The sequence below is a fragment of the Meira miltonrushii genome (assembly GCF_003144205.1).
Source record: "Meira miltonrushii strain MCA 3882 unplaced genomic scaffold FA14scaffold_1, whole genome shotgun sequence".
NCBI classification, from domain to species: domain Eukaryota; kingdom Fungi; phylum Basidiomycota; class Exobasidiomycetes; order Exobasidiales; family Brachybasidiaceae; genus Meira; species Meira miltonrushii.
In genome coordinates this window covers 3,925,122-3,950,809 of record NW_020289943.1, presented here as the reverse complement: position 1 = coordinate 3,950,809, position 25,688 = coordinate 3,925,122, and the positions used below count along the sequence as shown (strand labels likewise).

The 25,688-nt window shown below is 42.0% G+C and overlaps 16 protein-coding genes across 16 annotated transcripts; 6 read left to right on the top strand and 10 right to left on the bottom strand.

Annotated features, from left to right (window-relative positions):
- The first annotated feature begins 120 nt into the window (after positions 1–120).
- Positions 121–947, top strand: FA14DRAFT_23513 (uncharacterized protein). Its single transcript, XM_025502048.1, has one exon. It carries the CDS (start codon positions 252–254, stop codon positions 774–776), a length of 525 nt encoding a protein of 174 aa, XP_025358457.1. The 5' UTR covers positions 121–251; the 3' UTR covers positions 777–947.
- On the top strand, positions 948–2,126 carry FA14DRAFT_23514 (uncharacterized protein). The gene has a single exon (XM_025502049.1). It carries the CDS (start codon positions 1,119–1,121, stop codon positions 1,647–1,649), a length of 531 nt encoding a protein of 176 aa, XP_025358456.1. The 5' UTR covers positions 948–1,118; the 3' UTR covers positions 1,650–2,126.
- Positions 2,127–2,211: 85 nt separating this feature from the next.
- FA14DRAFT_153485 (uncharacterized protein) lies at positions 2,212–2,931 on the bottom strand (the record flags this gene model as incomplete). The annotated part of the gene is made up of 1 exon (XM_025497602.1): positions 2,212–2,931. One exon carries the CDS (start codon positions 2,929–2,931, stop codon positions 2,212–2,214), a length of 720 nt encoding a protein of 239 aa, XP_025358455.1.
- An 860-nt stretch (positions 2,932–3,791) lies between these two features.
- FA14DRAFT_153484 (uncharacterized protein) lies at positions 3,792–6,310 on the bottom strand (the record flags this gene model as incomplete). Its single annotated transcript, XM_025497601.1, has 4 exons — positions 3,792–4,612; positions 4,882–5,327; positions 5,585–6,131; positions 6,169–6,310. 4 exons carry the CDS (start codon positions 6,308–6,310, stop codon positions 3,792–3,794), a joined length of 1,956 nt encoding a protein of 651 aa, XP_025358454.1.
- Positions 6,311–7,940: 1,630 nt separating this feature from the next.
- FA14DRAFT_153483 (uncharacterized protein) lies at positions 7,941–8,662 on the top strand (the record flags this gene model as incomplete). The annotated part of the gene is made up of 2 exons (XM_025497600.1): positions 7,941–8,111; positions 8,183–8,662. 2 exons carry the CDS (start codon positions 7,941–7,943, stop codon positions 8,660–8,662), a joined length of 651 nt encoding a protein of 216 aa, XP_025358453.1.
- A 69-nt stretch (positions 8,663–8,731) lies between these two features.
- Positions 8,732–9,567, bottom strand: FA14DRAFT_23445 (DUF1000-domain-containing protein). Its single transcript, XM_025502046.1, has one exon. The coding sequence runs from the start codon at positions 9,464–9,466 to the stop codon at positions 8,801–8,803; it is 666 nt and encodes a 221-aa protein (XP_025358452.1). The 5' UTR covers positions 9,467–9,567; the 3' UTR covers positions 8,732–8,800.
- A 315-nt stretch (positions 9,568–9,882) lies between these two features.
- On the bottom strand, positions 9,883–11,247 carry FA14DRAFT_159863 (CIA30-domain-containing protein). Its single transcript, XM_025498424.1, has 2 exons — positions 10,445–11,247; positions 9,883–10,381 (listed from the first exon to the last, which is right to left on the bottom strand). The coding sequence occupies exons 1-2, from the start codon at positions 11,219–11,221 to the stop codon at positions 10,076–10,078; spliced, it is 1,083 nt and encodes a 360-aa protein (XP_025358451.1). The 5' UTR covers positions 11,222–11,247; the 3' UTR covers positions 9,883–10,075.
- A 170-nt stretch (positions 11,248–11,417) lies between these two features.
- On the bottom strand, positions 11,418–12,639 carry FA14DRAFT_159862 (uncharacterized protein). Its single transcript, XM_025498423.1, has 2 exons — positions 11,639–12,639; positions 11,418–11,576 (listed from the first exon to the last, which is right to left on the bottom strand). Exons 1-2 carry the CDS (start codon positions 12,549–12,551, stop codon positions 11,515–11,517), a joined length of 975 nt encoding a protein of 324 aa, XP_025358450.1. The 5' UTR covers positions 12,552–12,639; the 3' UTR covers positions 11,418–11,514.
- A 113-nt stretch (positions 12,640–12,752) lies between these two features.
- On the top strand, positions 12,753–14,167 carry FA14DRAFT_183740 (methionine aminopeptidase; the record flags this gene model as incomplete). Its single annotated transcript, XM_025501335.1, has 2 exons — positions 12,753–12,944; positions 13,068–14,167. 2 exons carry the CDS (start codon positions 12,753–12,755, stop codon positions 13,890–13,892), a joined length of 1,017 nt encoding a protein of 338 aa, XP_025358449.1. The 3' UTR covers positions 13,893–14,167.
- FA14DRAFT_177423 (uncharacterized protein) lies at positions 13,978–15,775 on the bottom strand (the record flags this gene model as incomplete). The annotated part of the gene is made up of 3 exons (XM_025500740.1): positions 13,978–15,465; positions 15,537–15,649; positions 15,712–15,775. The coding sequence occupies 3 exons, from the start codon at positions 15,773–15,775 to the stop codon at positions 13,978–13,980; spliced, it is 1,665 nt and encodes a 554-aa protein (XP_025358448.1).
- Positions 15,776–16,924: 1,149 nt separating this feature from the next.
- Positions 16,925–18,173, bottom strand: FA14DRAFT_159861 (P-loop containing nucleoside triphosphate hydrolase protein). Its single transcript, XM_025498422.1, has one exon. The coding sequence runs from the start codon at positions 18,132–18,134 to the stop codon at positions 17,013–17,015; it is 1,122 nt and encodes a 373-aa protein (XP_025358447.1). The 5' UTR covers positions 18,135–18,173; the 3' UTR covers positions 16,925–17,012.
- A 251-nt stretch (positions 18,174–18,424) lies between these two features.
- On the bottom strand, positions 18,425–19,291 carry FA14DRAFT_118284 (uncharacterized protein; the record flags this gene model as incomplete). Its single annotated transcript, XM_025496283.1, has 2 exons — positions 18,425–18,466; positions 18,539–19,291. The coding sequence occupies 2 exons, from the start codon at positions 19,289–19,291 to the stop codon at positions 18,425–18,427; spliced, it is 795 nt and encodes a 264-aa protein (XP_025358446.1).
- Positions 19,292–19,612: 321 nt separating this feature from the next.
- Positions 19,613–20,902, top strand: FA14DRAFT_159860 (Tim17-domain-containing protein). The gene has a single exon (XM_025498421.1). It carries the CDS (start codon positions 19,967–19,969, stop codon positions 20,699–20,701), a length of 735 nt encoding a protein of 244 aa, XP_025358445.1. The 5' UTR covers positions 19,613–19,966; the 3' UTR covers positions 20,702–20,902.
- Positions 20,843–22,108, bottom strand: FA14DRAFT_159859 (putative SUI2-translation initiation factor eIF-2 alpha chain). Its single transcript, XM_025498420.1, has one exon. The coding sequence runs from the start codon at positions 21,972–21,974 to the stop codon at positions 21,075–21,077; it is 900 nt and encodes a 299-aa protein (XP_025358444.1). The 5' UTR covers positions 21,975–22,108; the 3' UTR covers positions 20,843–21,074.
- Positions 22,109–22,726: 618 nt separating this feature from the next.
- FA14DRAFT_159856 (RCC1/BLIP-II) lies at positions 22,727–24,766 on the top strand. Its single transcript, XM_025498419.1, has one exon. The coding sequence runs from the start codon at positions 22,769–22,771 to the stop codon at positions 24,668–24,670; it is 1,902 nt and encodes a 633-aa protein (XP_025358443.1). The 5' UTR covers positions 22,727–22,768; the 3' UTR covers positions 24,671–24,766.
- FA14DRAFT_159855 (putative SSU72-nuclear zinc-finger motif-containing protein) lies at positions 24,687–25,616 on the bottom strand. Its single transcript, XM_025498418.1, has one exon. The coding sequence runs from the start codon at positions 25,536–25,538 to the stop codon at positions 24,834–24,836; it is 705 nt and encodes a 234-aa protein (XP_025358442.1). The 5' UTR covers positions 25,539–25,616; the 3' UTR covers positions 24,687–24,833.
- Positions 25,617–25,688: the final 72 nt, after the last annotated feature.

Sequence of the window (25,688 nt, the reverse complement as noted above, 5' to 3'; positions counted from 1 at the left end):
AGTTAGAAGAGTGCTCGCAATCCAAAGCTTCCCTTCATAGGAGTTACTCGGTCGGTATATTTCGACACAGCATTGCTTTATCTGATCAAGGATCTAGATCCATATGATTACCTCCAGCACTGCATCTATGCAAATCTGATTCCGGAACAAGCATTTGTTCTGCCTGCTTTGGTATTGACAGACCGTCGATAAAATAAAAAGCTTATGTTTTGACTCATTCAAGCTCTTTCGGTTATTGAACAGATATTCCAATGATCTTTTTTCTCAAATTGACCTTCATTGTCTTGCTTCTCAGTATGCGTTTTGCTATGCTAGCATACTGCTCGGATTCGGACAGTGATTCTGGTTCCTTGATACGCATCCACAGGCATCCTCAACTTCAACAAATGGTACGTGATCACCATTTACAGACAGCAAAATTGCATTCGATTAAAGGAATACAGCTATCCAGGGATGCTCTAGAAAAAGGGGCAGATCGATCAGTGGAGCTGAATCTACATGCGTTAGTGGATTCGTGCGAATGCCGTCACTTAGACGCAGCGAGCAAGATTGCTACGGCCAGAAGAACTTCTCTAGCAGGATGTGCTGGATGTTTGCATGCTTCAATTACCAGTGGAAAGAATACGATTAAACATCTTTACAAATCAATTACCCAACCTAAAAAAGTACGAACTGACGACCAGCATTTTGAACGTGTTCGTCATGACAATCGTCAATTACGCGAGGACTACCGTGGCATGCAGGATCAGATCGATTACATTAGTCAACATCATTAAAATTTGGTCTTTCGCTGCTGATCCTTATGGCAGGTTTGTGGTCGCCTTAAATGCAAGCACAGCTTTCTGTTTGGATTCGTAGGCCACGTTGTATGTGTTCGAATACTATATCGAAGTATCGTGGTACAGCATCGTGGTATAATCAAATATGCGGATTGCAGGAGTTATTTGCAGGCACTGCATCTTCCTCTTCTATCTACTTTGCCGTCCTGCACATATCAAGTTGGCGTAGATAGAAAACAATTTTTGAAAACATGTCTTTTTTGCTTCACGATCATTACAAAGTTAGTCTCTCGCTCGACCAATTCGGTTCCCTCGCATTGTAGCTCACGTACTTCATTGATGTTTCTTCTCAAATTCATCTTCATTGCCTTGTTGGTCAGCATGCAACTTGCTATGGTAGCATTCTGCTCTGGCTCTGACTCAGAAAGTGAATCTGGTACATTGGTACGTATCCATAGACATCCTCAACTTCAACGAATGGTACGTGAACATCATTTAAGAACAGCAGAAGCGCATGCAAGCAAAGGTTTAGACTTGGCAATGGATGCTTTAGGACGAGGAATAGAACGATCAGCGCACTTGAACACACATGCAGTCTTAGGGGTGTGCGGTGGTGGCTATTTTGGTGATGCAGCGCACAAGATTGCCCGGGCCAGAAGGACTTCTATGGCTGCAATCGCTGGATGTTTTAATGCTTCGGCTACTGGTGGAACGAATGCGGTTAAACATTTGTACAAATCAGTTACGCAACCTAAAAAAGTGCAAACAGATGATCAGCACTTTGAACGTGTTCGTCATGACAATCGTCATTTAAGACAGGCGTACCATGGCATTTCAGACCAGATCCAATACATCAGTGAACACCATTGAGATTTTGACGATTACTGCCGATTCTTGTATGAGAAGTGTGGTCACCTTTAATGCAAGCACAGCTTTCTGCTCGGTTTCTAAGGCCAAGGTGTATATGTTCGAGGGCTATATCAGACATTTCGGTTCGAGGACTATATCGGATATTTCGGTACAGCATTGTGGTATCAGATCAAGTATGCAGATTTAGGAGTTATTTGCAGGCACTGCATCTTTACAAGATTGGTCCAGATAGGAACCAAATTTTTGATAGATATAACACGATTAATGCTATGTTGGCCTCTCACTCGACTGATTTAGGTCCCTCGCATTATAGCTCACGTACTCCGGCATCATGCTCTGGCTTTTGACTCAGAAAGTGAATCTAGTATATTGATACGCATGCATAGGCATACTTAACTTCAACATAGTCATTGTGTTCAGTATTCAGCAATAGCCTGATGTCTAGAATAAGGGAACAACGAGTGTGTTGTACTGCAGAACTTATCGATATTTCTTTTTTTCTTACGAGCTGGATTTGCCAACAATATCACGAAGACAAAAAGTGCCTCATATACACACAGTTTTATTCTTTTTCTGCTCGCAATCGAGCTCTCCTATTTGCGTGTGCTCTTCTACTCGATTCATTGAACTTTTCACGGTTGTTCTCCCGGTATTGTTTGTTCCTAGCTAAGTGTTTAGTATACTGCTCAATTTCGTGGTCAGAAGCAGTTCCTTTTCTTATTCTTTCGGAACGTGCTTTGAATCGTCTGGCCCTGTCCCTTAGTAATTCAAGTTTTGTCTTCTTTACCTTTCTTTGTTCGCTGTGCACGGTAGAGTCGCCAATCTTAGTAGTGTTGACAATTTTTCTACTTTCATGTACGTTCTTGGAGCGTAGCTTGTAGCCTGTCTGTCGAGTAGGCGACTCTTTTGTATCTTTCTGAATTTTACGGCTATAGACATGAAGCAGAGCAGGTATATAAGTTGATTGATCTGTTCGCTGTTTCTTGGAAAGACTATAACCCAAAGGACGAGAATCTTGTGGTACATCCAAGCGCGAAAATTTGAGCTCTTGATTGATTGTGTTGATTCTACGATGGTAAGTATGCTGAGAAGTTCTAGATCTGATCTCTCTCAAGGTTTGAGGATGCATATAATCTGTCGTTTTTGGTGGCGAATTTGGATCTTGCCCAAACTTCGCCAGTCTACGTCGCAGACTGACTGCAACTGCTGTGTGATTTGAATTAAAGTAGAATAGTAAAAGAGGTATAGAACCAAGTATACACTGTACACTTCGATGAATCATCATAGATTGTGATGCAAGGAGGAGTCAGAGCCCATGGAGTCGGGACGGATGATTCATTGAGATTTGCATTTGATTTGTAGTGTCATATGACTCAAAAAAATTCGTTTGATACGCAAATGAACACCATCGACTTGAGTTCGGGGTTAATGGCTTAAGAGAGCGCCGAATATACAAACACAATCCCTGCCTGAAACACGCAAATCGTCATAATACGGCACCACTGATGTGATCCTCGTCTGTCATTAGGTATAGGATACAGCTTATTGTAAATTGACGAAGACAGAAAGACTTAATCATTGAAAAAGGATGAACGTGATAAGAAAGATCAAGATGGGATATACTATGAGGTAATTGAAGTTAAATTAGAGCACGAAAGTCCTGTAACTTGCTGTTTCTAGTGTAGAGGATTTTCGAAGTCCTTTTGTTCCTTAGCATTACATTTCAGCCTTCAATCACACCAGGATCGCGATCTGCGGATGGTGCCGGTTCATTTTTCCTTGCTAGAAGAAATCATGTACCCTTTTTCACTCTTTCACTGTCACTGGACTAGCACCTGTGATGGTTGTTAATAATGATGTTAAAACCATTGACATAAGAATGAAAAGCTAAACTTTGTTGGAAATCATTTCTTACTTGCGGTTCTGCTTTGATCAAGAGAAAAGATGTAATGATTACGTGCGAAAGTATATCGCACTTGAACACGCCTTTCAAAGAAAAGTTGTATACTGAGATAGGGAGCCTAATCTGTATGCAATCATACTGCTCATGAATGCTCCTGGAATTCGTTCATGGCTGGGAACAGGGATGATGGAGATACTTTTGTTCAATTGCGGCTCGATTGAAATGTGCCCGATATCATTTTACTCCTTTTTGCTCCTGTTTACTTTTTTTCTCATATGATACCTCCTTTTGTACTCGGCAATCTGTTCACGATGTGTTTCACTGTATTTTTTTCGAGTATTTGTGAAATTTTTGTGCTTTTGCAATTCATGTTCGGTTGCTGTTCCATCAATGACCTTTTTTCTGCGTGCCTTTTTTTCTAGCCATTCTCTTCTATTTCGCAGAGTATAATTCTGCTTTGCTTCAACGTCACCACTGTTGCGTAATGCTTTTTGTTGCCAGTACCACTTATTAGGATATTTTTTAGGGGGCTGGTCTTTGGACGATATCAGAGTTGCATCGCGGTGCTCCTTTTCGGATGATTCTTTATATACTCTCCGGATCCTGTTGATGGCGTCCCCGTCTTTTGGTCTTCTTATTGAATCGGTATCGTAGCCGCCATCGTCGTACTCTACACAACTTACTTTCTTCAGATGATTTGCAGCTTTCGATCGAAGAGTATACTGCGACTGCGTATCACCACTTTCGCTTTCTGCCGTTTTCGCGTGGATATAATTCTTTCGGTCATTGTTCCCACCCTTCTCAATTTTACGACTATGAACTCTATTTGTTGAAGGTACGTAGTCTTTAGCTGATCCAAGAACCTCTTTACCTTTACGCTCGTAAACCTGCTGTACTGATCTGTTTTTAATGTCTCTTAAGGTGTAAGGATGCATATACTCTGTCGTCTTTGGAGGTGAAAATGGATCTTGGCCGAACATGCGCAGTCTGCGTCGGACGCTGACTGCATTCACGAATATCCTTGATTCAAAAGGAAGAATGAGAAAAATCATCTGCAGCACTACACCATGTGCGTACAAATTGAACATCATGCATTGGTGGTGGAGAAGGTATATACATTTAGTGACAGTTTAATTATGAACCTATTCATGCTATGATTTCGCTTATGATTGTTCTCGGGGCTCGAAGGTTTTGCATACACATTGTCGTATGCATGAAAATGCAATTCCCTCATTATCACACAGCTTTTAGATGGATGCTATCAATCTTCTAGTCTTTTTGCCTTCTTATCTGCTCTCCATTTTCTTTTATACGCATTGACTTTCTCACGATTATCATGCTTGTACTTTCTATTTCTAGCCAGTATTTGTTGATACACCTCTTCTTCCGCCTGCGTAGCTTCACCGGAGAAAACTTTTTCTCTTTTCCGTTTCTCTCTATTTGATCTTCTTAAGCTTTCATTTTTGAAAAATTCAATCGCTTTTGGATCACCTCTTTGTCTGGCTTCTTTTTTGCGGTTATAGAATGCTTTCACGGCTTCTGTACTCTTTTTCTTACTCGGTGGTTTTAAATTGAGGTCGAAAGGCTTTTTCTTTCGTTTTGATGGAGTCGCAGCGGACGTCTTTGCTATTGTTGAAGTTTCTGGTGCAGCTACTACTGGCTGTTGCTCTATCGATCCCGCAGAAACTTGTGGTGGATTTGTTGTTTGATTAGGCAGCGACTGCGTATCAGGAAGTCGTTTCTTTTTCCGAATACTAACGCCAATTGAAGGCCTGCTATCGAACAATATAACTAAGGTGAGACAGCATAAGAGTTTGATTGCCAATTTAGAGAAACAGTGAGCCGATGACATGGTAATTGGTGATATGGGAAATACATGCATGCATACTACTAAGAAGGGGTAGAGCAGATTCTACGTCGGCTAAAAATTGAAAATATACAATCCGGGTCTTTAGAACAATTTGTGAAAGAATCTGAACAGCCACCCTTTTTTTAATTATTATCAGTTTTCTCCTTTCGTTGTTTTTTCCACTTTCTCAAATATGCATTCCTCTTTTCTCGATTATTATCTTTCCATTGTTTTTGTTTATTTCGAAAATTTTTGTATTGCTCTTGTTCTAAAGGTGTAGCAGTGCCTTGTTGAATTCTAGCAATTTTTTCTCTGACTTTCTTGTTGTTATACCTATTCCTTTTTGCAAAAAATTCTATAGCTTTCTTGTCACCTCTTTTTCTTTCTTCCCTTTTACGTGCAAACCATTTCCTTACTGCTTCTGTGCTCTTTCGTTTTGGCTCTTTGATTAGTACTTCATGTCCTCCTCCCTTTCTCTTCACTTGTTCTGGTTCTTGTTCCGGCATTGTAAGAGCGGATGATTCAGGACTGGCTACTTCTGATACTATTGATCCGTGAATATTTCTTCCTTTACGCTCGTAAACCTGCTGTACAGCTCTGTTTTTAATGTCTCTTAAGGTGTAAGGATGCATATATTCTGTCGTCCTTGGCGGTGAGAATGGATCTTGGCCAAACATATGCAGTCTGCGTCGGACGCTGACTGCATCTACAGATCTCTTTGGTCCTGGTCCTGAAGAAAGAATGAGTAAGATCATTTGCAGCACTACGCTCTGTGCATACAAGCTGAACATCGTATATTGTAGTAGTCGATAAGGTCTGTACGTTCAATGGCAGACGGATGCTGAAGCTATTCATAGCATCATTTCGATTGTAATTGGTCTCGGGGCTCGCGAGTTTCTGCATACACATTGTGGTATATTGAAAGAAACGCAACTTTATCATAAGGGCAAGAACTTTTACACAAATGCTATTAGTCCTTTAATTCTTCAGCTTTTTTTTCTGCTCTCCTCTTCCTTTTTGACGCATTGACTTTCTCTCGATTATTGCGTTTGTACTCTCTATTTCTAGCTAGAGCTTTCTTGTATCTTTCTACCTCCGCTGGTGTAGCCTCACCAGAAAAGACCTTTTCTCTTTTGATTCTTTCCCTCATTGTATTTCTTTCAGTCCTTTTTCTGAAAAGTTCAATCGCTTTTGGATCTCCTCTTTCTTTTTCTTCTTTTTTGCGTTTGTAAAATGCTTTTACAGCTTCTGTACTCTTTATTTCTCTTGGTTTTCTTTTCCGTTTTGATGAAGTGGCTGCTGAAGTAGCTGTGGAAGTAGCTGCTATCGTTGAAAGATCTGGTGTTGCTGTTACTCCCTGTTCCTCTACCGTTCTTGCAGATCCTTGTGACGGATTGACTGTCTGATCAGGCTCCAATTGAGAAGCAGAACGCTGTTTCTTTTTTCGAATACTGACACCAAGTGAAGGGCTGCCGATGAACAGTATAATTAAGGTAAAGCAACATACGAGCTTTATTGCCATAGTCAATTTAGAAGAGATAGAAGACATGATTTTGATAATCGGTGATCAATCAAATTATCGTGCTAGGGAGGACAAGAGCATAGTCGATATTGGATGAATATTGAAAATATGCAACTCGGGTCTTTCGAATTATTTGTGAAAGTTTACGAACAGCCACCCATGTTTTAATTATCAGTATTCTCCTTTCGTTGTTTTTTCCACTTTCTGAGATATGTATTCCTCTTTTCTCGATTATTATCTCTCCATTGCTTTTGTTTCATTCGTAGATTTCTATATTGTTCTTGTTCTAAGGGTGTAGCAGTACCTTGTTGAATTCTAGCAGTTTTTTCTCTGACTTTCTTCATTTTGTATTTAGTCCTTTTTGCAAAGAATTCGATAGCTTTCTTATCACCTCTCTCACTCTCTTCCTTCTTACGTGCAAACCATTTTCTTACTGATTCTGTACTCTTTCGTTTTGGCTTTTTGATTAGTACTCTTGGTCTGCCTCGCTTTCGCTTCACTTGTTCTGGTGCTTGTTCCTGCGTTGTGACAGCAGATGACTCGGGTATGGCTACTTCTGATGGCTGCTCTACAGGTGTCGTTATCTGACTTTCTATTTGATTTGGGTCCCATTGTTGACCGAACAGATGTTTACGTCTTCTGATGCTTACTGGATATACTATTTCGCTTGCAATGAGAACAATAATGCTACAGTGAAGAATGGAGACCAACATTCTTGACTACTTCTAGAAGTCACATTTGTTAAGGACAGAACCAAAATGGATCAATTTATAGACGGTCAACAGGAAGAACAAACGCATTCACTTTTTGAACAGCCTTTTTTAACTTCACGCCTTTGTGTATGGTGGTGATAGTATGCGTGTATGCAATAATTAAACGCCGAGACCCTAAGTTAATTACAGTGGCATGTTTGTGAGGCTGAGCGAGTGCATACACTCTATCGTCTGTGCGCGTTTAAGTTGCTCTCCATCAAACACATCTGATTACTCTTACCATCATCATCTCTTTGACGGAAGAATGAACAGATTATTCGGTAGCAAGGCTGCAACGCCAAAGCCAAGTTTGCAAGATGCGATCACGAGTACGGAAACACGCGCAGATGGCGTAACGCAAAAGATTAAAAAACTTGATCAAGAATTGGCAAGATATCGTGATCAAATGAAAAAGATGACTTCTGGACCGGGAAAGGTGGGTAGAAGAAATTAGGGCGAGGGAGAGAGATTGCTGACTGACTATTCTGATTTTCTACATCTCCACAGAAAGCTGTTGAACAAAGAGCTTTGCGTGTCTTACGTCAGAAGCGACTATACGAAGGTCAACTAGATCAATTATATCAACAATCCTATAATATGGAACAAGCAACAATGACTACTGAAAATCTAAGGAACACAATGGCAACCGTTGATGCGATGAACAGTGCAAATAAAGAAATGCGAAAGACATACGGTAAAATTGATTTGGACAAAATTGAACGTGTTCAAGATGATATGGAAGATATGATCGAACAAGCAAATGAAGTTCAATCAACCCTTGGAAGATCTTATGGTGTTCCGGATGAGATTGACGAAGATGAACTTCAAGCTGAATTGGATGCTCTAGGAGATGATCTTGGAGAGGAGCTAGGAGAAACACCTTCCTATTTGACTGAAGGTGCATCTGCTTTGCCAGATGTTAGCAACGAGCCTCTGAACAAAGCTCCAGCAGAGCAAGAATCCGCTCAGCCAGTTCGTGCCATATAGACCCTTGCGGCAATCATCAACCCATACTGTATTTGTAGCTCGTCAAATCTTCCGTGCTAATCGATATCGGACTCAGTCTCTGAGCATGCGATAATAAATCTTTGATCATTCTCGTATAGTACAACTTTTAGTATCGGATCATTGGCCTCTTCCAGGTCCCATGGAATGCGCTCCACTTTCTGTTCCAGGGATCTTCATATGATCTTTGACTTGAGGAGCGGATTCATAAATGATGTTTGTCGGCCCTTCCCGTCTTTGTTCTCCAAGCCATTCACCTTTGAAACCCAAAAAGTAGATTCTACTTGTATCTCCACCCAAACTTTTAGGAACAAAGATGTGCAGTGTACGAACATTGTTGAACTTTGCCGTTTTGAGTGGATAACTGATCACTTCTCTTCCTACCGCAATAGAAGTCAACTTTTGCGTTGGTTCAGGTGCTCCGGAAGAAGCTTGATCGAAATCCAATTCTTCTCGATTAGCGAAAAGGTGAATTTCTTCCGGAGTTTGTTCACTAGGTCCAGCTTTCATCATGATCGCACGTAATTTTACACCACCAATGAATGGAACACGAATGATCAATTGATCATCTGCATCACTTTCCAGGAATGTTTCTTCATCGGTTTGTTTATCGAACGGCTTAATTATTCCTTTGGCCATCTCGGGTATTTGTTCGTTTAAAGCTGTCACATTGTCTCGATCAATTCGGCCGTATAACGAATCTTGTTGACCTTCTCCGGGTTTGATATGATCATCATCGTTGTGTTCGTGGCCACAGCCATCTCCATGATGATGATTGTGTGACATCTTTGTCTTATTCTAGGTTGAAGGGAGAAGGGAGGTTTGCTTGATATTTTCGCGTGTGTGTGCAGTGTATGGCATGGCATACACTGCAGATCAACACTCCACCTGCACAGACCAATCCTTAAATTCTAAGAAGCAAATAGGTTTCATCTATTCAAATTTAAATGGCATATATTCTACACATTAACACCGTGCCTTTGACGGCTGACCACACCAGGTGGGATTTCATATATATCTTGCGATAAAGCTCCTCCTGATTCACCGGTTTGTGACATCGTATTTGCTCCTTGCAAAGGATGCGCTTCTTCGCCATTCCTAACCGCTTCATGGATGGGTAAGATATTACTGTGAGAATCTGTAGAGAGAGAAAAACTTTAGCCATACTGAACACTTCCCTCATGCACCGCTCTGATACCCACCTACAACCTGCCTTAGATCAGAAAGATCAGGATTGTTGAACGTATTAAGACACATGAAAGCGGCATAAACGAAAAGAACGGCGAACAAACTCCAAGCCGGGATAAGGAAAGCCCATTCACTTGATATCAACAACAGAAGAGGGTGAAGTATTGTTAGCATTTGAAGCAAGTTGGACCGAAAGTGCCACACTTTTCAGTGTTTCTCTTTGCTGATGATCGAATCGCCGCTTTGATGTGATACATACCGATTCGGATACCAATCTATTCCGATCTTTTGCAAGATGCTGTCAGGCGTGAGAGCCCAAATGATCCAGATAAAGAATGCAACGGTTGCAAAGATGAACAGAGCAAAGCCATAATATTCTCCCGAAGAAGTATCTTCCGTTGCAAATACGTAAGAAGGTGCAGATAGTTTCTCACTACCCATCAAGTCTCGCTTGTGAATCGATAAAACTGCGCTTAAACCAATCAAACGGACGGCAAAAGGCCCAGATTGTTTCTGTGATAAGAATCGTGTCAGTACATCCAAGCATACCAAATATCTCTCAGGCATTTTACTCACCCCGAAATCACTTCTGGCCATAATACTCCATTCCTTCACTTTAGATGAATCAAGTTTAGGGGCATCCTCAACCGGTCTTCCACGATAAGTTGGCTTAAAGTCATTCCAAGCAGCTTCCACATCAAAAGCGCCACCATCAGCAGCATAAGAAGCAAGATCGATTTCCCATTCGTACGTCAATTGAGATTCACGTCTGCCATCAGGTCTTTTCTTTGGCGTTTCGGTTTTGAGATTCAAGATGAAACTCGTTACTGGTCCTTGTCCACCTCCAGGGTACTTTTCGCTTCTCGAAGAAAAAGATCGGGCTTGATTTGCGGCTTGCAATCGACGACCAGTCAATCGTAAACCTGCAAATCGATCGACTGTTATTGGATCTCCGGGTAATGGATGAGAGTATGCCTGTGATGCGAATCCCGCTCCTCCCAAAGTAGTCGTATCCAAAAATCCACTAAAGTCGATCGAGCCTGCATCTTGCTGTGATGATGGAGTTCTTTCTGCCAGAATCTCGCTAAAATTTTTGTCCTTTTTCTTTGGTGGCTCAGGCGATGATGGAGTTCTTTCTGCCAAGATCTCACTGAACTTTTTGTCCTCTTTCTTTGGCGGTTCCGGTACTGATGATGATGCAGGAGCAGGAGGTGGTGGAGGATCACCTTTTACGATTTCCATCTCACTCGAACTACTTCCTCCACGTACTGTATCGTCTACGTTTACAAAATCGCTCACAGTCCATTCTCGACGAGCATTGGATCCAGGTTGACCGAATAAGAGTACTGACATGATGGTGATATACTCTCGGGATGGTTGGGAGGAAGAGTGAATGCGAGTATTGTTCACTCCTTTAAATAACATGCAGATCATTCAAGCAGTTCATTACGCTAAATGTGCATGCAGCCAAGACTATCAAATTCTCGCGCCGTCCTTGATGGCGGTTCCGCCTTTTTCTATTCTTAACGTATGATTCACAAACGGTCAAGATCATGAATGAGAGCAGGGCAGCCGTCATAAGGTCATGTTAAAGGTCATGAGAAAATTGACTAATCTACAAATGCACAAAAATATTGAATATGACATCATTTGGTCTTTGTACCGGCACGTAAAAGATCAAAGAAATTGTTCTTGCTCAATTCAGAGACTGCAAAGGAAAAGGAAAGGAGTTAGAAAAAGATCTTCGCTGCACACTACTGATAGACTCACCTGCTTTGGCTTTTCCACCCAATGCATTATCGGCACGTTTTGCGCTTGCTTGGGTGTTATTCTCTTTGACCGCTTTTTCATTCTTTGTTGTGGACTTCCGCTCTCCATCTTCATCATTCAAATCGGCTTCCGTCGTATTCTGAGCAGCGCGGATCGCATTGAACAATTTCACCACCCCTCTCTGTGCCGATTTCCTTAATCGTTTTTCATATCCTTGTACGCCTCCTTCATCTAGCCATGATTTCAATTTTTGTTGTTCTTCTTTGGAAGATTGCATTGGTTCATTAGAGCTTTCACCCATCTTTTCATCCCCTTCAAACGTCTTTGGAAGTTCTCCCGGTGCTCCCCAGCCTCCAATAACATCTGTCACCCTTGCACGATCTTCACGCTTTCTCTTTGCCGCCAAAGCCAATCGAGCAGCTTTTTCGTTCAAACGAGAAGATTGTGCTCCACGTCGAATGTGAGGAGCTAGCGATAAGATTGCAGGTTGTCCAACCGGTACGGGTGCTGAGAGTGTTTTCTTTGATGGTCCTGCTTCTCCATCAGATCCTTCTTCTTCGTCTGCTTCCTCTTCATCAGCATTCCCTAGCAAGCCTTGAAGAGTTGCACCAAATGAAGATGGTGATGTGGCACGACGCTTTCTTTTTGCTGTCTTTTTACTCTTGCCTAGCTTAGATGCAGTAAGCTCATCATCAGTATCCATCTCTTCTTCCATTTCACTTCCGTCTGCTTCTTCTCCTTCATCTGTAATATCTTCATCTGCTTCTGTATCTCCATCTTCTGCATCATCCCTTCTGTTTGTCCTCTTTCGTTTGCCTCCATCCAGTGGTTTACCGACTCTTTGTTGATTGACAGCTTTGAATGACATACGTCCCTTCACCTTGGGAGCTGCAGCTTTTACGTGACTTGACATGATACAAAGAGAAGCAATCTATGATGACTGTATTTGATCAAGTTGGTGACCATCAGATCTTCTCGGTCCATTTTTATTTTGGAATTTCCATTTTTCCAAAAATTATTTATTGCACGTGTGCAGCGCCTGTGCTCTTGCAGCCAAAAAAGAAGAAGTTCAAAGCTTGCACTATAAAACTTTAATTCTGTAAATGCTGCATGCATGTTAAACCTCCATCCTCATACAAAGATGACTGTTGATCCATTCGCAGATACTCCAGGATTTCAATATCCCGTGGGAGCAACAGTACGTGCTTGTTATCCTCTTTCACCAAAGAGTAAAGTACCAGATTCAATCTTTAGGCCAAACTATGCACGAGAATCGGTAAGCGGAACATTTTGGGCTTATTGGGAGGTGAGCATGTCATTTCCCCTTTGTGAGAGGATTGAGCAGCAATTCAATCGGAAATGATTGCTCGCCTCCCAGAAAAGCAAAATAAAACATAAAAGCTAACTAGCATTCCGTCACTTCTTACAGTTTCTCTCTTCGCGGAATATCAAAGTAAACTCCGAGAAAGAACAAGAGGGTGTTCGTAAAGCGGCAAAATTGGCAAGAGAGGTACTGGAAATTGCAGCATCAAAAGTAGCACCAGGCGTTACAACGGATGAGATCGATAAAGTGGTATTCGAAGAAGCAATCAAGAGAGACTGTTATCCTAGTCCACTAGGCTACCACGGATACCCAAAAAGTGTCTGTACATCCGTAAACGAGATCATCTGTCATGGCATTCCCGATCAGAGACCGCTAGAGGATGGAGATATTATCAATATCGATGTCACACTATACCATCATGGCTTCCATGGAGATTTGAATGGAACATACCCTGTCGGACCAAAAGCAGAGGCAGATGAAGCAAGCATGAATTTGATCAAAACAGCAAGAGATTGCTTGGATGCTGCAATTGCAATCTGTGGTCCCGGGGTACCGTTTGCTCAAATAGGCAAAACAATTCAACCATTAGCAGAAAGTAGAAATACAGCAGTCGCGAAGAATTGGCATGGACATGGAATCAGTAACGTGTTCCATTCTGCTCCAACGATTTATCATCATAAAACCAAAAAAGCATACGGAGTTATGCAACCTGGAAATATCTTTACTATTGAGCCTATGCTCAATGCAGGAACGGAATGGAGAGATCTTTCTTGGCCTGATGATTGGACGATTTCTACAATCGATGGTGCTAGATCAGCAGCAGCCGAAGAAACGCTACTTATCACCGAGACTGGCGTTGAAATCTTGACAGCAAAAGGAGGACCAAAGCATATTGATACACGGGAAGCCAGAGCTGCTCTAGGATTGTGAGCAGTTTCAAAAGATATACCAATATTCTATAGATTGGACTAGTGTATTTTTATGATTAATCGATTCAATTCGACGATAGAAGTGCTTACAATTTCGACAGATCAACAAGCGTGCCAAAAGTATGATCTTTGATCAAATTACCATCGCATGCCACAGTGATCAAAACACCTTTACCTGGTCGATCAGTCAAAACGTTAATCACCGCAACAGTCGGTGCAGGATTTTCAGTCTTTTTCTCCGTCATTGAAAGTTCTGAAGCTTTTCCCGGTGAAGTCTTGGCTGCCCAATTGTTATGAAAGGGTTTTGAAACTGTGTCTAGAACGGCCGAAGAGAAATCAATTGCTGCGATTGGATCTGCTTGTTTCCAATTAGACGTTGCACATAATAGCGTAGAAGGATTCATTGGAAGTAAGGTCGGAGCACCGGGTGTGATGTGACAATGTTGCATGGCTGCCATTATACGTGAAACTTCATCTGCTGTTTCAGGTTGACGTAATCTAATCAATTCTTCGCGTATTTTGATCGCCATTGACCATTTAGGCCATTCACTTACATCCTTCCATGAGAATATGCCGCTGTTCCATAAAAAAGCTCCATTATGTGCAAAGATGGATGTTGCATTTGCCATTGCACTAGATTGTGATGGACCTCGTAAATCAATTCCAAGCTTTTGAGCAAGTTGAGGTATTCGTGTACGTACGTTGACCGCTAGGCCTAGAGTGAAATTACCGTCCAATTGACTGTCATACTTTTTCGCCATTCTTTCTAAACACCAAGCCACACAAAGATCATTATCCGAAATAAAGAAGTCATGCCAATATCCATACGTCAATGCCTCCTTTCGTGCTTCTTCACGCCAACTTTGTAGGATTTCGTTTGGAACCCAAATGTTGACAGCTCTACGCATTGATGGAACTTGTAAACGGAGTAAGGGTAACATTATCCAACGCCAAATCAACATGAACAACATCATGAGGATCTGTGAAAGATCACCATAACGATATCCTTTAGGCATAGGTGGACGTTTTGGATCGCAAGATTGTAAGACTTCTTCTGGTAATTCTTGAATGGATTTCGATGCTTGGAATATTGGTAAGAAAGAAGGAATTCGATCCAATCGGCCATTCATGCTATCAGACCAAGCACGAAAAAGAGCGGCAATATTACTGGCATCAAAAACACAATGTGGCAGTATAATTCTGACCAATGTTTCGTTACTGTTTGGAAAAAGATGAACTAAAGTTTGAATAAGTGGTATATCTTTATCGATTAAATCTTTCGCTAGTACGAATGGACCGTTTGATAAACCTGAACATTGTTTCCCGATTGAACTAGAAGGTATTTTACGTTTGAGTTTTTTGTACGCTTGAGGCTTTGTAAGCATAAATGATTCAAATGCAATCAAGTCAGATTCGGTCTTGATATCCAACGCATCCAATTCTGGTAATCGATTGAAACAATCGGCAATTGCAACTTCTTCTGCCGCTTCATATGTATCAAAATGAAGCGGTGGCTGTGAATCACAGAATGTTTTCGGAATACGCATCTCGAATCTACCTTGCGGTAATGAGGCCTGAAGGAGGATAGAAGAGCGTTTGTTCAATTTCAAATCTTATCAGCAACACCCACCATTCACCATCTTACAATTCTAGAGCCCATCACTGGCCACTTTTGCGTAATTACATCATATAAACCTTTTAGCAATTTGTCAGAGTCCAATAAGCCAGTGATGATAAAGCGAACATCTAGAACGTAATCTAGATAAGTGATAGGTGATCAGTATTTTGTTGCATCTGTCCAAATTATATAACATATTTACCTTTTGTCAAAACGTCTAGACCTGTTAAAGGCTCGACGAGATAGTCAATTGCTTCATTTGTCATTGTTAGTGATGGTAATTAGGAGAAATAAAGAGAGAGAGGAGTTGATGCACTTAAATAATATCAGTAAATACATTACATCAACCATTGTATGCGTAAAGGCGCCGAATTTAGAATGTGCGGATCCGAAATCAATTAAACCTAGACGCACGCCAGCATACAAGGGTAGCCCCTTTTCACAGAAGAACAAGTGGTGAATTACTGTTTACAAGAGATAAAAATACAGTCCATTTCCTTTTCCTAAGATGATTGTGTAGGTGTGATAGTAAAATTATCCTAATTTTATACTGCATTGGCCCGATTACCAACTTGTTCAGAATTGGTTGTTCCGCCTCCTCTATTCATCAATTCTTGTTCTAAAGCTGCCATTAGTTTAAATCCTGCATCATAATAGTTGGGGAATAAAGATCCCGTATAGCTTTGAGCATATCAGGCTCAACATAGATCTTCTGTTACCAAGTACTTGTCTACAATTCGAATATGTCCGATACTTGTCTGTGGAGATGACGCAGGTAATTCGTTCAGTAGAAAATGAACAAGAGATCGACCAACATGAAGCGTTCCTCCTAATATCAAAATGTTGACTTTTTCCATGATTGATGATGAAAGTAAAAAGATGAAGAGTAACGTGCGGATCAATGCAAGTTCTTTGAATTGATTGATTGGACCTTATCTGTTCGTGTTAGCAATATCAAAGTCTTTGTGGGATTGAATGAACGTTTGATCTCGGACATTTGAGATTCATCTTTCAGGTCCGCGAAACGCTCTTGCGATTTATTGGAATCAATCGTTTCGGCAAGAACGAGCGATTTCAGGAAAAAGGTGATGAGCTGTTGCAAATGCATTTTGAAAGAGAATTATGGATGTTGAGTCTATTGTAGAGTATCATAGAATTATCTTATACGCATTACATAGTTTGTCTAGAGGATAAATTTGGAGAATATGTTTGAACATCACGTAGTAAAGAGCGGTCACGTTAAGGGGTGAAGGGAAGTAAAGTAGGTACAAGATGCCATTTCTGCTTTCGTCACGCTCTCAGCAAAGAATTAAGAAGTGCAAATATCATCGACACGGCAAAATAGATGCAGGGCATCATTTAAGTTCATGAAGTCCTCCTTCGTTTGTGTAGAAATCAACATGCAATCCGTGCACACCAGAAATAGTTTACGATTTCGTTCGATTGATGACTAATGATACAGGATGAATGAAAAATATGAAAAGGGAATTACTTAAATGTCACTCATGCGACAGCTCGCTTCAGCTTCAAGCTGAGATTGAGCAACTGTAGCTCTTCATCAGCTCCGTCGGTTAGATCCTTATCCGTTTGACCTAATTCGATTGCACATTTTGCTTTACGTGGAGCAGTCAAAGTTTCATGATCCATGATGTAATCGTGTAATTGGATCAACAATTGTGATGTTGAATAGCCTTCTCGTGTAATGAATGTGACTTGACTACGCAACTTTTCAAATTCACTTGATCCTTTTCGTGTGCTCACCAAAACATCTTCATCCTCATCTTCGTCTGGCCGAGCAGGAATACCGATAGCACGTGCAAGACCTGTCACGATTTGCGTTGGCACAACACCTGCGATTTCAACGATTGATTTTGGTGTAATCGGCGTAGTCTTTTCGCCAGCGCTATGAAGCCGAGAAGCTGATTGAAGATAAGTGATCGCTCTACGTAAATCACCATCTGAAGTTTTGATCAAAGTGTCCAAGACGCCTTCCTCAAAAGCAACATGTTCAGCATCTGCAATACTTTGTAAACGATCTTTTGTGGAAACGTTGTCTAGTGTACGAAATCGGAATTTACTGCATCTACTTGCCAGAGGTTCGATAATTCGGGTAACATAATTGCAAACCAAACAAAATCGTGTGATACGGCTGTACTGTTCCATAATCCGTCTCAATGCACTTTGAGCATCATGTGTCATGCTATCGGCTTCATCCAAAATCACAATCTTATAAGGCGGACAAGGGAAATCCAAATTTGCATTGCTAACGGCCAACTTTGCAAACGATTTAATCTTTTCACGTACGACCGTAATCCCACGTTCATCAGAAGCGTTTAATTCCAATACTCTTGTTTTCATCAATTCAGGTCCGAACAACTGTCTTGCAAGTGCTAAAATTGTAGAAGTTTTACCCGTTCCAGGAGGTCCATAAAACAGCATATGCGGTAAATTGGTTGACAATAACGCTTTTTGCAAAACTGTCACTGTATGCTCTTGTGCAGTCACATCATCAATCGTTTTTGGTCTATATTTTTCCACCCATGGTCGTAATCTTGCCAGTTCGGCCTTCTCTTTGTCTGTTTTCTGCTTTGTTCCTTCGTTCTTTGGCCTTTGTGGAAGGAACATGTTGTCGAATCCTTCTATGATGGGATGAACGTAAGAAGGTTGTCAAAGTGTTACTTCGGCCTGTGCATATGCGAAGAACAACTGACTGATAAATTCTATCAACGCGCTGTGTTTTACGTACGCGTTTGCTTAAAGTGCACTTCTAACGCGCCAGAGTACAGGGAATGGGAACAAGCTGACTAATCATGAGACTCTCTTAAAACAACAGCTTCATCTTGGATATCAAGCTCTCAAAAGATTCTTCTACAGATTCATTACGATAACCTGAACTCTACAGATATATAAGCAATTTATTGGAATTCAGGTCGGCAGTGTTGTCCGGGTCCGTATGGCTGTAGCAAGGGGAAAAGAGAAAGTTGGGTCAGTAATTGTACATCTTCCCTTATAGCATCAGATACACTCACCTCTTCCGTTAGAGCTGATCTTCCTTCTGCAGCCTCCGATGAATGACGGCCGCTTTGTGGGCCAGGCTTAGGTGGTTGACCGGCACGTAGTCCGTCCAAAAGCTTAACAGTGGTCTCGGGTGTCAAATCTTCATAATAATCATCATTGATTTGTGCCATTGGTGCATTTGCACAAGCTCCCAAACATTCCACTTCGATCAAAGTGAAAAGTTTATCTTTTGTCGTTTGACCTAAATCGATTCCTAAATGAGATTTCATTGTTTCCAAAATCTTTTCACTTCCACATCCGCCCAACATGCATGGTGTTGTTGTGCATAATTGAATGAAATATTTACCTACGGGTTCACGATTGAACATAGTATAGAAACTTGCAACTTCATATACACGCATTGGAGGCATTTCCAACACTTCTGCCACATAATTCATCACACTGATCGAAACCCAACCGCTATTTTGACGTTGTCCTAAATCTAGGAGTGGGATAACGGCAGCTTTCTTGTATTGTTTTGGGTAGTGTGAGATGATTTCTTCGGCCAATTTCATGTTTTCGTCTGTGAACTTGAATGGGATGGAAGCATTGTTGTAATCCGTATCACGATGAACGAAAAGGGCATCGGAAGAGGCTGGCTTTGTTGTAGAGAATGCACGAGTTGCAGTTGGCACAACTTGTCTAGATGCAACAGCGGCTGATGCTGATCTTGCAAATAGTGTGCGTGCTGCACTTGTGCTTGCCATACGTAGTGATGATGCCATTTTGACCAATGATGATGGAGGGATATCAGACAGATTGGGCGTATTGGCTAGACATGCTTCTTCCCAAGCAAGAATCACTTCCAGAGCCAACGCTTTAGGCTTGTAGGCTGGCTTTGATTGGCAAGCGCGCGCCTGGAGCCAAGTGAATAAAGTCATTATCCAATAAGAGCTTTTAGCTTTAATTCATTTGAAGTTTGGCTGACAAACCCAAATTGCCTCTTTTGCAGCGCGAGGCTTAAAGTTCAATCATTCAATTTGACTTGCTTCTTGATCGAGATTGATGATTAAAATCTCTTTTCAATGGAAATTGTTGCGATCAGGTATCTGCTACATGCATTGGGTTCTTCACCATAAACGCTTCTGTCATAGGACTGGCAATTGAGTTCTTTCTTAACACGTGACTGTAGCCTGGGCAAAGCGGGGAGTGTGAATTCCCCCAATTTGTGGGCGCGGCTGTAGAGTGGTGGAGCCGGAAGACGGAAGAACAAGGGGAAAAGGTTCCAAAAAATCAAGAAAAAATTTATACAGTCTAGTCGGACAAAGGGAACAGGACTTGTGCCTGTGGCGCCTGCTTGGAGAGTAAGTGACAAGAATAATCCAAAACGATTGTTCGAGTGATTGATTGATTGTCAGCTTCTTCGCTCATTCCATCACTCACCTAAAATACACATCATAATGTGGCCCTTTTCTGGCTCTTCACAGCAGGCTAATCCAATCTCATCCCAAGATAATGCAGCCGGACCATCTACATTAAGCACGCCACAAACACAACAACAGGAAGCACCATCACCAACTGCTTACTTCTCTTCCGGAGAATCCCGCTTCGATCACACTGCTGCCAATCCAGCCTCATCATATACACCTAGCACAGCTGAGTTGTTCTCAAATCCACAATTCGATGTCGCTCAACTTCATCCTTTGGCAGGTTTAGGTCGTGAAGATTTGGAATATTTGGACATCGTAGACGCATCTCCTTCCACGTTAGAAGGTGGACGAACAGCTTTGCCAAGTCGTGGATGGAGTGATGATCTTTGCTACGGAACAGGAACAACTTACCTTTCCGGTTTGGCAATCGGAGGAATGTTGGGCTTCCGTGAAGGTTTGGCAAGACCGTTAGGCGTTCAATCTCCTACTTTCCGTTTACGTTTGAACGCAGTTTTAAATCAAGTCACCAGAAGAGGAAGCTTTTTGGGAAATAGCGGTGGTATCGTTGCTTTGATTTATAACATCGCAGATGCTTCTATCGATGCCGCTCGTGGAAAACACGATATGGCAGGTAGTATTGCAGCAGGCGGCTTGAGTGGTGCCCTTTTCAAGTGCACAGCAGGAGTTCGACCGATGGCCATCTCAAGTGGAATCATGATGGGTTTGGCAGCAGCTTGGTCAGCAAGTAAGACAGCTCTCTTCTAATTGTCACCAAAAAGCTTGTAATGCTACGCATCCTGGAGCTGCATTCTGGGATTGCATTCTTTGGGAGCAAAAACGCACATCTACAATTCATAGAGGCACACACCTTTTTGCAAGGCAAGGATGTCTGATATTCTCATCTCCCATCTGTACACACTATAGACACTTTCACAACTCAATTTGAACGGTTAGATGTTTCCCCTTGTTTGAGTGATCTTATCTGTATGAGCTGTACCAAATCAGTTTAGCGGCAAATGAGTTTTGCATCTGAGCATTACAAGAGCCAAAGTCACACGCTTATCTAGATTGAGACCAGGAATCGAATCGATTGCAATATCAGTGTACAAATGTGGTGAAAGAATGAAAGGTTTTCTTCTTATACTTGTTCATCTTCAGAGTCCTCATCACCTTCCACTTCGGCGTTCTCCCTTTCTACACGTTCCATAAGCTGCTCTAATTCTTGATCTTCCGATTCTGAAACGGTCTTTGGCTTCATTTTGACGTTTAGTTCACCTCCAGCTTTACGGATTTCGGTTGCAATCTCTTCGACTGCTTTTTCCATAAGTTCAATCCCTCCTTGTTTATCTGTCGTGGTTGAGAGAAGAACGTATAGTGGCGGTGCAACAAGTTTGACTTTGATCGGAATGTTTTCCTTTTCAGTCTGTTCACCTTTGATCAAGGCTGCTTTGATTGCATCAATTCCTTCGCTTGAGAAACAAGTAACTTCGATATCTGCACGAATTCGCACCGGTTGAGGTGTTAACCTTCTTGCAATGTTTGCTTGTAATTCTTTGAACACTTCTGGATCGATTGTCATATCGTCAAAGACTAGATTTGGTTCCGCAACAGCAATCTTGAATGCATCATATGCATGTCCGTATTTCCGGTCCAATGGCCAAGCGATTGATTCGTATAGACTTTCGATAGGTTTGGCTAGTTTTCCTGCGATGTGTGACATGATCGTATGAACGGCTTTGGATTTGTTATAACGTTCTTCGCATTTCATAACGTCATCAGGTGAAACACGACGTTTTGATAAATCAATATAACCTTTTTCTTTGTCAACTCTTAAAACCACCACAACTTCATTCCTTCCAACTCTGACCAATTTTTGAATACTACGAATACGTCTTCTACTCAATTCTGATAATAAAATCATTCCTTCTGCATCATCGTATTCTAGCAATTTTACGTATGCTCCCATTTCGGCAATTTGACGTACTTGACACATCACCACTTCGTCCGTATCGGGCAAAGCTTTTTCGTAGTACCGCATGTTGGGCAAGAAAGTGTGGGTGTATGCTGGTGAAAGTGTTTTTTGACTTGACAGTGATGCAGAAAGAATTGCTTTTAACAATCAAAAGATGATAGCTATCAATTCTATTACGCGCCCTTTTTCGCACTTTTAAGCTGTACAGTAGTGAGTGACTCTATTATTGCTTTACTACTGACATGCAGCGCGCCTTTAAATTGCATTCTTCTCGTTTCGCCCTTTCTTCTCAATCACGTGGACAGACACCGCGCTAATATCCGCTCACAAAAGAAGGTGGTCATAATGAGAAAGCAAAACAAAGATAATCTACTAGTATCCCACTGTTCCACAGCTCACACTAATCCTTTAGAAGGTTTTCTTCATACAAAGGATAAATAACAGACGCTGATACAGTTGATGAATACTTAAACCAAGTTTTGGTATATGTTTCGAATTCCGAGTCGAGTCCTCGCTAGCTGATTCTTTGTCTCTTTATCATTTTTGCTTCGTCTGATTCGGATGATAAATATACAATTCTTAATGAAAAGAGTTTTCTCTATTGCTCACCGTGATCAAAAGTAGTTGGTGCGATTCAAAGCCGAAGACGCCCAGGCATGTTTTATGAATGTACGCGTTAAGAAGCCTAAACGGGGTGCCGTGAGAGAATAAAGCAACACACACACCACGTGCCCTAAGCACGCGTAAAGGAATCATGCAAATTAAATGAGAAGATGTGTGTGTGTGAGTGTTGCTCTTGAATCTATTAAAAGGTTCCTCTTTCAAACTCACCATAATCTACTTTTCAATTTAGAGTAACAATGCCGACGAAAGCATTGGTACCACCAAAAGCTGCAATTGCTGGCAATAAGCGAGGTCGCAGTCGTACACCTTCGATCGCACCTACTGCTGCTGCTGAAACAACAAACCCCAAAACACCGGGTAAACGTAAAGCATCTGGTGAAATTGATGGAATTGGAAATGGAAAGTTGAATGCGCTAGCAACACCATCCGTGGCTGGTACGCCAAGAAGTGCAAAAAGAACAAGACAAGATCCATCATTGTATGTGATCAAAAAAGGAATAAATGCATTGCCTGCACCCATCCTGCCCATCACAAAAGCATTGTTAAAGGAACACCTGGCAAGCTCAGTCAGTTCACCTTTTAGCAATGTTCCACAGAACGCCGAAGATTTGTCTAAACAGCCTCCCGTTCTTACCAGAGAAATGTTTGTGTTTGGAAATGGTGATATGGGACAACACGGGCTAGGAACGGATGTTCTGGATGAGATCAAAAGACCAAGAAGACATGTAATGCTTGGTGATTTGATCAAAGAAGGAAAGCTAGGCTCACAAGGCTTGGAAACTGTGGCAGCAGGAGGTATGCATACACTGGCAATTGATTCGACCGGAAGAATATTCTCGTGGGGAATCAACGATAATGCTTGTTTGGGCAGAGAAACATCCAGAGATCCAAACGTAGAAACAGAAGAATTGGAAACGCAGCCTTTACCTGTTGAAGGACTTTCACCTACCGGACAGGGTATCCTTGGAGGGGAAGCATCGGCAGGAGGAGGTACGGAAGGCGCAGTGGAACACTTCAGAGCAACGCGAGTAGCAGCTGGTGACAGTGTTAGTGTAGCATTAAGTGATCGTGGCGAATTGCGTGTTTGGGGAAGTTTCCGATCCAATGATGGTTTGTTGGGCTTTGATGGAACAATTGGCTCGGCAAAGCTGCAATACAAGCCCGTCTCCCTTCCTGCATTGATCAAGCATAGCTTTGTACAAGTATCTTGTGGTGCAGACCACGTCTTGGCTCTATCTACCGAAGGTATCGTTTTCTCTTGGGGTAATGGACAGCAAGGTCAATTGGGCAGACGAATCATTGAAAGACGCAAGATCAACGGTCTTACACCTGAGAGATTACATTTACGCGATATCGTTTCGATCGGTGCTGCAGCTTATCACAGCTTTGCTATCGATAAGCGTGGTGAAGTTTGGGCATGGGGTCTCAATACTCTAAGTCAATTGGGTGTTGGAACAAAGGATGATGTTCTGACTATGCCTGAACGCGTTCCAAGTCTTTCGCCAAAGAATTTGGGAGGAGCACGAGTCATTCAAGCACATGGTGGTCAGCATCACAGCTTGTTCCTGCTTGACGATGGTCGTGTGTTTGGCTGTGGGCGATGTGATGGATTGGAACTTGGAATTCCTGAATCGCATCCTGCGATGAAAGAAGTTGTGGAAGCACGCAATGCATGGTCAGCTCAACGTGATGAAGAGCTCAAGAGCGAAATGGTGGCATACGAGAAGAGAATGGCAGAAAAGAGAGCATCGCAGACTGGCCCAGGAGGTGGTGGTATTTCGGGAACAGAAATGATTTTGAGCGAAGAAGATATGCCACCTCGTCGCGGTCCACCTCCGGATGAATATGTTCGAGTCCCGGCGCATATACCCTTCCCTAACGATGCAAAAATCACGAGCATCTCTTGTGGTGCACGACACAATTTGGCCGTCGATCAAAGCGGCACTGTATACTCTTGGGGATTCGGTGTCTCATCTCAATTAGGTCAAGGGGACGAAGAGCAAATCGAAACGCCTACGCCTGTTGTGAGCAAACAACTGAAACCGTTCAGTACAGTATTCGCAAATGCAGGAGGTCAACATTGCGTACTTTTAGCAGTGAGCAAAGGCGAAGAAGAAATGAATGGAGCATCTGCATAATACCTTGTACTTTGAAAATTGATCGATGTGATGACCTTGTTTTCTTTTACTTACATGAAGATTTTGATTGGATGAAATTGTATTGTTACAGATGATGTGTGTGTGGTGTGTGATGAAGCCCGTTTCGAAGGTACCCAACGAGAAAGATAAATGAGACAAAAGCTCAATAATAGTGAATACTGTGCAACAAAGCGTGTGGAAATCGTTCTTGATGACGTTCCAAAATTGAAGTGATATCATCGTCCAGCGAGGAAGATGCCTCGATGACTCTTGCTAAATCCAAGATTGCTTTACCGGCAGCCAGAGCTGATTGATGATCATCTCGGATTTCCACATTGATCACATGAACGGGTCGATTTAGCTCGCCATGCCGGGAGAGTAGATCTTCACAAACGGCATCAAAACATCTTTCTTCACATGTGATCACGATATCGGCCAAATTTCTCCTCTCTTGGAATCTTTCAGGAGCTGATTTGATCCGTCGATTGCGATCCAGCATCGGTAGCAGCCCGTTGAGCGTGTACAATCTCTGATCTTTCCCTTCAAGATCTCGATAAATGGTATCGTACGGGGTACCAAAAGTGTAAATATTGGGTTTATCAGCCGAAGGTCCAGGTAATCTAACCGCACTTCCCGTTCCAGCCGAAGTGACATTCAAACCAGCATGTTGTAAAACATTATGAGCTTCCATACTACGATTATTGTTTGACGCACAAACTACGCAAAATAGATTGCCTGGTGGTGGTCTGTTTGCATCTTCACTTTGATTGTAGGCTGCCACTTTTGCTGCCATTTCTTCCGAGCCCGGTAATGGTGGCAGTGGAGCACCACTTTGGATATACTTGCTTGAGCTTACATCCATCGACATCTTTGTTGGATATGATCACCTCTTGTAAGGGTGTAGATGGCTAGGTGTTGGATGGAAGACCAAAACGCGATTAAGCATTCATCTGGATATAGAATAGGAACTTGTAGCGTACGTGACATTAACTCCGCTTTTAAGCTTACGCGTGAAATT

Excerpts from the sequence above, each read along its gene's own strand:
- FA14DRAFT_159856 (XM_025498419.1), top strand. The coding sequence starts at position 22,769 with ATGCCGACGAAAGCATTGGTACCACCAAAAGCTGCAATTGCTGGCAAT.
- FA14DRAFT_159855 (XM_025498418.1), bottom strand. The coding sequence starts at position 25,538 with ATGTCGATGGATGTAAGCTCAAGCAAGTATATCCAAAGTGGTGCTCCA.
- FA14DRAFT_159863 (XM_025498424.1), bottom strand. The coding sequence starts at position 11,221 with ATGTCAGTACTCTTATTCGGTCAACCTGGATCCAATGCTCGTCGAGAA. Across the intron at positions 10,382-10,444 it reads TGGCCAGAAGTGATTTCGGG|AAACAATCTGGGCCTTTTGC; the intron begins GTGAGTAAAATG and ends TTCTTATCACAG.
- FA14DRAFT_159862 (XM_025498423.1), bottom strand. The coding sequence starts at position 12,551 with ATGTCAAGTCACGTAAAAGCTGCAGCTCCCAAGGTGAAGGGACGTATG. Across the intron at positions 11,577-11,638 it reads GGGTGGAAAAGCCAAAGCAG|TCTCTGAATTGAGCAAGAAC; the intron begins GTGAGTCTATCA and ends TTTCCTTTGCAG.
- FA14DRAFT_159860 (XM_025498421.1), top strand. The coding sequence starts at position 19,967 with ATGTGGCCCTTTTCTGGCTCTTCACAGCAGGCTAATCCAATCTCATCC.
- FA14DRAFT_23445 (XM_025502046.1), bottom strand. The coding sequence starts at position 9,466 with ATGTCACACAATCATCATCATGGAGATGGCTGTGGCCACGAACACAAC.
- FA14DRAFT_159861 (XM_025498422.1), bottom strand. The coding sequence starts at position 18,134 with ATGTTCCTTCCACAAAGGCCAAAGAACGAAGGAACAAAGCAGAAAACA.
- FA14DRAFT_23513 (XM_025502048.1), top strand. The coding sequence starts at position 252 with ATGATCTTTTTTCTCAAATTGACCTTCATTGTCTTGCTTCTCAGTATG.
- FA14DRAFT_23514 (XM_025502049.1), top strand. The coding sequence starts at position 1,119 with ATGTTTCTTCTCAAATTCATCTTCATTGCCTTGTTGGTCAGCATGCAA.
- FA14DRAFT_159859 (XM_025498420.1), bottom strand. The coding sequence starts at position 21,974 with ATGCGGTACTACGAAAAAGCTTTGCCCGATACGGACGAAGTGGTGATG.